Source organism: Cornus florida, unplaced genomic scaffold, assembly GCF_030987335.1.
Source record: "Cornus florida cultivar Cherokee Brave unplaced genomic scaffold, ASM3098733v1 CherokeeBrave_3.0.0_Hap2_scaffold_60, whole genome shotgun sequence".
In the NCBI taxonomy this organism is placed as follows: Eukaryota; Viridiplantae; Streptophyta; class Magnoliopsida; order Cornales; family Cornaceae; genus Cornus; species Cornus florida.
In genome coordinates, this window is record NW_026775891.1 from 61,085 (window position 1) to 71,158 (window position 10,074).

Genomic DNA, 10,074 nt, shown 5'->3' on the forward strand with positions numbered 1-10,074 from the left:
TGTAATTGGCTTTTTTCAATGTTAAAATAAGTCCGATCGAGTTGTAATTTTCATGTTACCAAATCAAGATTGAGATCGGCTATGGAATTGAAGAGTTATTCAAGTTTGATAAACCGAGATCTACGAAAAAGGTATGAACGACACTTTTAAGAAGTTATTTCCCACTTAGGATACTATACATGCATGGTATGTCTTTTGAAGTTACCAAAATAAGGAATTTTCCAAGTTTTAAACCTTCCCTCAAAAATTTGTTCTTTTGGAACCGGTACTAACTTTGGCTACCGGTTCAAGATCCTGTACTTCGAAGAATTGCATTATGTCCTTTGGGAACCAGTTTCAACATTTCTACCGATTCAAGTTGTTTGATACAGTTTAGGTAATTTGTTTCCTACTCTGTCTAAATTTCCTATTTGGTATAGACTTCTTTCCAAAAGCCTTATGCATGAAATTTACATTTTCATATGCATATCTAAGTCTTTGAAAGTCTATATAAACCTTGAATTACATCTAGGTTGATACGACTTTTGCATTACAACTTTTAATTTATTAAAAGACTATTTGAGAGATATTTTGCAGAAAATCAAGTATAATTTTTCTGTTTTTATTTCTTGAACACACACATAGACACAAGAGTGAATTTAGGGTGTTGTTCAATTCCTGATCGTATTCAAATTTTATTGAATATTGCATCTACAACGATCAGAGAAGCCGATCTATTTCATTTACATCAAATTCAAATCTTGAAGAAAATGGGTAAAGCGATTGCACTTTGAAAGGGTCAAAGTATTTGAGGAGTGTTCCTTCTACCATCAATCCTTCTACAGAGATCAAGAGTAAGCCAGAAGTCAAGAGTTGTTGGATAGGACGTCGCAAAGCTAGAGGATTGTCAATAATTGGTTTTTGGTAGAATGATAGGGTGTGAGACTAAGTCAAAGTCCATTGTTCCTTGTTCCAAATATAGTGGATCGGTTTACTTTGGACTACACAGTACACGACGTTTTTCCTACAACAATTGGTCTATTATACTAATTGGTGTTTCCTCGCTAAAAATCCTAGTGTCATCTCTCAAACTTTATTTGTTTTATTTTACTTTTATTCTGCCAGTGATTAATTGATTTATTGCTAAATTAAGTAAAGTTGATTAAAATAGAAAGACACAGATTTTAATCTTTTCCTTAAAAACTTAAACTTTTCACATTATCTTCCGCTGCATAAACTCATAATTTCTAGAGAGAGATAGTTGTTAAAGAGAAAAAATCTCTATATTTTAGGTAAATAAAGTCTCTTGAAGCTAGGCATTATGGGGGCTTGTAGAGAAAAGAGTTAATTACACTCACACCCCCTGAAGTTTGCCATATTGACAACCAGATGAAAGTTAGCCCCATTTTGAACACTCACAATATTCTAATGACCTAGGGGTGAATAAGTCAACTTGCTTGATTTTTGTGATTGATTAAATTACCAACAATTATCAATCATTAAACATCCATAATCACAAATATGAACAGAAAATAAGCAAGTAAAGTAAAGTTTGAGAGATGACATAGAGATTTTTAGTGTGGAAACCCTATTGGATAAACTCATCCAACTCAGGAGAAAACCACGGAGAGCTTGACACCTCTGGCAAAATCGATCCACTATCTCAAAGCAAATTAAGTTACCAACTCTAACTTAGGCTCACACCTTCTCTATTCTTCCAAAAACTAGCTACTGAATGCCTTTGGCTTTGTGACCCCTCATAAAAACGCTCTCGACTTCAGACTTACTCCTTAATATTGACGGAACACAAACACTACTTGAATGATCTATTACCTTTGTAGTGACCAATTCCTCTCCTTTCGATAATATGAAAGAATTCTATTGCTTTAATCAAACTGAGTAAATCAATCAGATGAAGAACATCCACCTAAAAAAGATAATGTGGTTAAGTGTGTGTTCTAAAAAAGACTATAATTTTTCCAAAATCTCTCTCTTTTAACTCCAACAATGGTGTCAAAGATGATTTTATATTTTCATCACAAAAATTATATTAGGGGTGTAGTTTATAGAGGTATTTATATCCAAGAGAGTCCTCAAAATAGTTAGAAAAAAGTTTTTAAATCGCACTAAGACATCTCAAAGAATTTGGATCAAAAAGGAAACTTAGAAGTTACCAAAAATATATTGAATCCCGCAATTATTACCAGTTGGACTGATTGGAATGTCTAGTCTGTAAAGAACAGAGATTCTGAGAAATGTGACTGGTCCAGGAAAGTGCGATTGGTCAGATTTGGCAGATTGCAACTCTGAGATAACCTCCGAGTATTGGCCAAGTGCGACTAGTTGAAATAAGTAGGATGGGTCAGATTTGTCCAGATTGCAATTTCTATTTCAAAAACTCAATTGTAATCCTATCTAGCTTAAATATAAATCACCCTCACTCATGTACCTGTTCTAAGCGATTTTTCATCCAATCTCACGGTAAGAGGCTCTTCCAATTCAGCTCCGACGATCATTCACGATAAACCAAAAATTACAACTTGATCATCAAGCTTTGACACCGAAATTTGCCAACGCCTACCATAAACCTATATCTCAAAGACATTTATATCATTCCGATTTCATATTTGGCATGGATGACCAATGCTGTTATTACACTGCAGTAATCTGATCACACCTCATCTTTCAGATATGTCCTTAGGGCTCCATAAACAAACTTAAGACAAAATTTACTCTCAAATTCACACACAAACAAATAGATTGTGAAAGTATGGTAAATAAAAATGAAGTAGTTCCACTTGTAGTTGTACAAACCCAAATTTTTTTTGAGTTTGGTATAAATATTTCAAAACAAATAATATGTAACAATATTTACAGAATGAGGTAACCAACATTACAAATAACTGCTGTGCTCTTATTTTTGAAACATGAAATTATAACAAAGGTTGACAGGAGAGAATTAAATTACCATGAGAAAGGTGAATAGTCCTAGAAGAAGTTGTCGAGGTACTTGTTGAGGAGTTGGTGGACCAGTAGTCTGTATGCTTTTTCTGTAGGGTGAAAGCTATCCCAAAATAGGTATTTAGACACATCTGTACATGGCATGGAGATGGAGCAAAGATATGTCACTTCTATTCTACCAGTGCCACAGCACCCTGTATCTGCTATTTCGAAACCTGCTAGTGCCATAGATTTATATTACCAAGTGTGTGTATACATACACACTAGATCAATATACAAGAAAATGGAAAGATTATGATATTCCTAGTTGCGTGGAATAAATTTGAGATAGTCTAGTGGTATCATAACTAATAAAGCATTACCAAACAAGTTAAAAGGAAACAAAAGAAAACATGAATGTATCAAATTGAGGATTTTGGGGTAAATGATAGGAGGGACTAGACAAATAATATTTAGAAATAGTTTATTTTAGAAATAAGACTTTGTTTGTATACACATATAATTAAAGATGAATTTAAAACTTAACTATATATTATAAGCTTGTGATTGTAATATATACAGTAAAATCCAACTACTCGATAAAAAAAACAAAAAAGTTATAAAAATAGAATAGAATAATATATATATATATATATATATATATATAGATTTCGTATGACCAGCCTGATTTATTTGGAAAAATTGAAAAAAAAAACAAAAAAAAATAATAATAATAAGGAAAAGAAAAAGAGGCCTGAATAATGATACAGTATATATTATAAGTTTGGTGACAGTTAATTTACCGTATGTATTGGGGTTTTGAATCAGATCAAGTAGAGGACTGTATATATCAATATATACAATCTTTGAATCAGGAAGTTTGCTGTCAAGAGATTTTAACTGCTCTGATAGCTTGCTGTTGAACAACTGTGCTGCTTCATTGTACTTCTCTACACACTGTCTTTGTTCTCCTCCAAATAGACTTCTCTGTGATGGCAAACATCCACATGGCGGCAAACCCAGAACAGCAATTCTACGTGCACCCATCTTGTACAAGTCCTGACTTGGAAATAAAGTTAAAAAAAATTATATTTTTGACCATAAATGATAGTGGGATATATCCGATCAAATTTATGTAAATACGAGATGTATTTAATAACGTTATGATGATATTATTTCTACTCTTGTTAATCACTTAGATACATCTGACTTTCATATTATTTATCATTATTCATTTTTGACATGTTAAATTCATATTAAACTCTCCAACAATTATGTAATTGAATTGCATTATAAAATTTTGGTGTCGCGAAGGGATGTCAAGTCAATAATTTTTTACCTATAAGTAATTATATAGTTCATGGAATTGAATCCTCCTTATATAATTATATAGTTCATGGAATTGAATCATCCTTATAATTTTGTGACACCAAAAGTTATATATTTTGCTGCCACTATACTTTAGTTTTAAATTTAAACTAGTGTTACATTGGGAGCACCGAATAGATATTCTGAAATTGCATATGTGCTGACCTAGCTAAAATATACCTGCATGAAATTAGAAGCTGAGTTAACCATAAGATTCGCGTATGAAGGAAAATCGTATTGTGATCTCCGGAAAGGAGTGAGAAAGTAGGTGTTGGTAATATCATTGCTGCCTGCTACCACTCCATACAGGCTGGAGGCTAAAATGGTGCTGCTTCTCTCATTGCCTACAACCCTTTCCAGCTTCTCTATGTACTCTTTGAACAAGTCTAACTGTTGTGACAGTGATATAACTGTCTGATATTTAACAAAAAAAATTTGTACAAAAATTTTTAAAAAGTAAAAGAAAAAAAAAAATTAGTAAATTTTGCAAAGAATATATATATATATGTGTGTGTGTGAAAGCTTACAAAAGACAAAAACACAAGAAAGCAATAGAAAAGAAAATTGTGTAGAGAGAGCTCAGATGTTAGAGGGTCATATCCTGCAGCACCAGCAGCAAAATTCACCCCGGTAGGGAGATCTTCAGTTTGCAGATTTGGATCAAGATATGCCGGCAAGAGCATTTTAATTCCCAATTCTTCCGCTGACAAATGAAGAGAATTTGGTAAAATCCAATTAATAGTATATATCAGTGGCAAAATTTGGTAAGTGTGAGAAAAGTTGTGTGTGTGTTTGTTTCTTAAATATATAATAAAAGTAAAAAATTTCATTCCTACCAAACAAGTCTGCGGGAACCTTTCCATTACTAAATCTTCCAGTTGGTTTTCCTCCCACGATGGCGAGATCCTTCCCATATGGACGAAAATTGGCTTTGGCTATTGTTTGGATATTGTTATTATTGCCTGTATCAACTATGGAATCACCAAACATAAAAACTGCAGGAATTGATTCATTGTGTGGAATTTTTGTTAGAGCTTGGGTGATATTGATCAAAAGGAAGACACATAACAAAGTTATTGATGAAGAAGAAAACGGAGAGAATTTTAGGTGAAGGACATGCATTGTTGTGGTGCAAATTCCTTCAAGGTTAGTCTCAGCCTAAATAGACTTCAAGATGATGATTGATGAGACGTGACTATTTGCGTAACCAATTCATCTACCATTATTGACTCTTTTAATGCTTCAATTTAAATAATTATATACATGGATTGTGTGTTTTTTTTTTTTTGACTCGACAACGCACAACTTTAGATTGCATGTGACTCAATGCATTCTTGCACATTAGCACTAAGTTTTCAATTCCCAACTATTTTTCCAACTTCCTCTCTAATTTGATTAATTGCTCCGCAAGCTGATTAAGACAAATTAATTGACACTAAAATTCATACAAAAAAATTTTGTCCAACCAACACACAACTTACATACCATACACACAATTAAATATATTTTTCGTAGGGCTATGGGTGGTTGTACCCTACCACTCACCCGACAAGTACCTTCTCAAATCTTTCTTGCTCACTAAAGTCGAGCTTAACATCAAAATCAAGTTTAATGCATGTCTTGTGAAGCTCCTAATATCGGAAACAAGAATAATAATTCATGCATGGTTTTGAATAAATTTATCGGAAACAAGAATAATAATTCATGCATGGTTTTGAATAAATTTGATCATGTTCAATTTCAACTAGGACTGCAACTCGGGCGGACTCAACTTGAAATAATCCAAGCCCAGTTCGAAATTTTGTGAGCTTAGACAATATTTTTCTAATTTCTGTTTGGCTCTAAGTTATATATATTTTGAACTCGAATTTAATTTGAGTTGAGCTTGGGTTGAAATTTATACTTTGAAGTTCCAGATTCAAGTTCGCCTCTAAAATTTGACTAAATCTCACACAAATATAGCAGCATTAAGGTTTAATGTAAAAATTCTATTATGCCCTTACATTGTTATGTCACAAATAGGTTTAAGTTACAAATATCTATGATTGGGAAAAGTCATTTATACCCTCACTCATTATTGCCCGCACAACTCATTTTAATAACCCACAGAAAGAGTGCTGTAAGCATATGAAAGAACACTCTCTTCCATCTGTTGATCTACATGCAGAGACCCAAGTTCCATCCATATCTCCTCCAACAACTGTTTCCGACGACGGCGACAGTGCGAGTGACCGGCGACGTTGTGACAACAAAGGAGAGGACAGCAACGCTGCCAGTCGACAGAGACCCAAGTTCCATCCATATCTCCTCCAACGCCTGTTTCCGACGACGGCGACAGTGCGAGTGACCGGCGACGTTGTGACAACAAAGGAGAGGACAGCAACGCTGCCAGTCGACAGAGACCCAAGTTCCATCCATATCTCCTCCAACGCCTGTTTTCGACAACGGCGACAGTGCGAGAGACCGGCGACGTTGAGATAGCAAAGGAGAGGACAGCAACGCTGACGATTGGCAACGTTCTAATGATATGGAGGCTGAAGGGACGATCGGCGACGACGATGGTTTTTGAACTGTTGTTGAGTGGTTCACCGGGCTGTTTTGCTTTATTATGAGGGCTCGGACTTGGGGTTTGCGACAATGGCGATAGTGTTCAACGTTATGACTCGTTTGGATTTTGTGCGATTGAAAAGAAAGGGGTTTTAGGTTTGGTGTTATTGTATTGGGTTGCAGAGGTAGCTAATGGTAATAGTCCCTCTTTTTCTTATTGTTGTTCTTCAAATCTTGATGATGATTTATGGGATGTGCATATGATTGATCACTAAAAGCAGAACCCCTTTGCTGAATCAAAACCCTAACAACAAAGCCTCTAGTTTTGTTTGAAGGTCGTCGTTGATTTTGAGGATTAGGGGGTAATGATAAGGTAGGTTATAATGTTTTGGAAATGATTTGGTTATAGTTTTGTTTCGTGGGATTGATGGTGGTCGATTTTTGTTTTTTTAGCAAAGCAATATTTGTTTGTTAATGGTGGGTTGATCACTATGTTTGGCAGCTGATTATAAATACTCCAGTAAGGACAAAAATCTCTCCGGTGGAACACGAGATCTGTTCCCGGTGATCATTGTAGTGGCAGTAAAAAAAGCCAAATAGTATATCGGATAATAAAGGTTATATATATATATACACATATATAAAATTATACCTGTTTAATTTTTTATTTAAGCGTCAAATTAAAATTTTCAAATCAAATTTAGCGATTCTTCTTAATCTTCTTTCTTCTTCTGTCCCAAAATATAAAAAAATAAATAAAATCTTCTTTCAAACAAAGTCACCGATCTCGTTTCCTTACTTTTCTTCTTTCCTAATTTACAAGTTCTTTCCAAAACTTTGATTGAAAGACGAAGCTACAGTGTTTGCCGAAGAAGACGAAGCTATAGTGCACTGGTTTTGTGAGTGAATCTGTGAATGGTATGACATTGTGTTTAATTAGTTTTGTTCGGTTATTTTTGAACTGTTACTAAATTGTGAAAAAATTAATGGAAAATTTTGAAAATTTTATCGTGATAAATTTTACAATGTCCCAAGTTATGTTAGGTTTTAAATACTACAAAATAGTTGGCATATTATGTATTAGAAGAAATTGACTTTTACACTTCTAATTTAAGATGTTAGAATAAATTGAAAGTGTATTGATGTAAGTTTCAATTCTATTCCTGTAAGGCAATATTTTATTACTGATCAGTACTATAAAATAGTTGGCATATTCGTATTATAAGGAATGGATGTTTTAAACTTCCAAGTTAAGATCTTAAAATATATTTTCCTATAAAGTTTTATTAGTGATAAATACTAAAAAATAGTTGGAATATTCGGTATTATAAAGATGTTATCTTTTAAACTTCTAATTTAAGATATTAGAATAAATTTTCCATTGGATTTCTCAAAGGCAATGTTGTAAGCCATTTTTAGTTGTAATTGAGAATTATGATTGATAATTGTAAATAACGTTGTTGTAGTTTTAAACTTCCAATTTAAGATCTTAAAAAAAAAAAAAAAAAAAAAAAAAAAATTCATTGTAATGGTAATTGAGAATAATGATTGGTAATTATAAATAACTTAATGGTTGAACTTTTAAACTTCCAATTTTTATACAATTTGTAATGTTAATTGAGAATTATAATTGTTCATTGTAAATAACTTAACATGGCTGTAATGTTTCTCAAAATAAGACGAAAAAAGTTTGGAAGTCCATATTTGATTTAGAAAAAGTTAAATCAATAAGTAAACATAGTTGTAATTTTAATGAAAATAGAAGGCCCAAAAAGGTTAGAAGTGAATGTTGGACCTGGAAAAAGTTAAATAAATCATTAATTTTGTTATTTGTAGCATAATTAAATATTTGTAGTTGAGGAAGTTGGATCTCTGATATATTATGTATGTTGAACAATATTAATAGGTCACAAAACGGTACAAATTAAGAAAATAGTGTATATATATATATATATGTGTGTGTGCATGTGTGCGCGCGCGCTATTTGAATTAAGGTTGGAAGTGTATGTTTGAATTGGAAAAAATATAAAAAATCATTAATTTTGTTATTTGTAGCAAAATTAAATATTTGCAGTTGAGGAAGTTGGATCCCTGCAAGATATTGCTTGTTCATTTGTTTTTAAATATATATATTTATATATATGTTGTAGGTTTTTTATTTGAATTATTTGAATGGAAGAGGTATTAAATAATATTGAAGACACCACAGATACATGAAACGCTCATATTGCAGGGCCGATGTCATAGAATAGAAACTAAGAATTGGTATGAAGTTTAAAACCGAGGAAGAGGCATATGATTTCTATAATTCATATGGCGGTTGAGTCGGTTTTAGTATCCGCAAAGAGTATTTTAATAAAAGCAAGAAAACTGGTAAATTGTCATCGTGATTGTTAACATGCTCCAAGGAGGGTTTTAGGGTTGGCGACATTTGGGATAGTAATACAAAGACTCCTATGGATAAAACACGAACCGGTTGCCGTGCTCGAATGCCTATACAATATTGCAAGTATACCCATAAGTTGGAAGTTGCAAAATTTGTTGAAAGTTACAACCATCCGTTGATAATTGATGAATGCGTGCACATGCTGTCGTCCCAACGTAGAATTACCCGCGTTCAAGCCATTGACTTGGAATTGGCTTTTGATTCTGGAATAACCCCTCGCAATTCATATGAGTTGATGGGAAGGCAAGCTGGTGGAAAAGAATCAATTGGGTATATAAAGTTAGATTTACAAAATCATTTAAGAACCCGAAGACAAAATGAGCTTGAATATGGAGAGGCATGATGGCTTATGAATTATTTTGAGACTCAGTCTTGTGAAGATCCATCCTTCTTCTATGCATGCTAATTGGATACTGATCAACTGATCACAAATATATTCTGGGCAGATTAAGAAATGATAGGTGATTATTGTAATTTTGGAGATGTTGTAAGTTTTGACACAACCTACAAAGTTATACATGGCAACCGTCCATTTGCAAGTTACTTGGGGTTGAATCATCACTGGGAGACCGCTGTGTTTGGAGCAGCATTCATGTATAACAAGACTGCAGATTCATTTGTTCGGTTGTTTGAAACTTTTTTGAAAGTAATGTCTGGTAAAGCGCTAAAGACAATCTTCACTAATCAAGACACTGCAATGGGAAAGGCATTACGCAGGTGATTTCAATTCAGATCTCCACTCTTTGCATTTCATTTTCTATTGTGTAATTGGCAGTGGTGTATGTTATTACATA

At 33.3% G+C, this 10,074-nt stretch overlaps 1 protein-coding gene across 1 annotated transcript; it reads right to left on the bottom strand.

Moving 5' to 3' along the window:
- Window positions 1–2,737: 2,737 nt before the first annotated feature.
- Window positions 2,738–5,724, bottom strand: LOC132292244 (GDSL esterase/lipase EXL3-like). Its single transcript, XM_059790340.1, has 5 exons — window positions 5,124–5,724; window positions 4,861–4,990; window positions 4,468–4,702; window positions 3,723–3,978; window positions 2,738–3,155 (listed from the first exon to the last, which is right to left on the bottom strand). Exons 1-5 carry the CDS (start codon window positions 5,407–5,409, stop codon window positions 2,968–2,970), a joined length of 1,095 nt encoding a protein of 364 aa, XP_059646323.1. The 5' UTR covers window positions 5,410–5,724; the 3' UTR covers window positions 2,738–2,967.
- Between the last annotated feature and the right edge of the window lie 4,350 nt (window positions 5,725–10,074).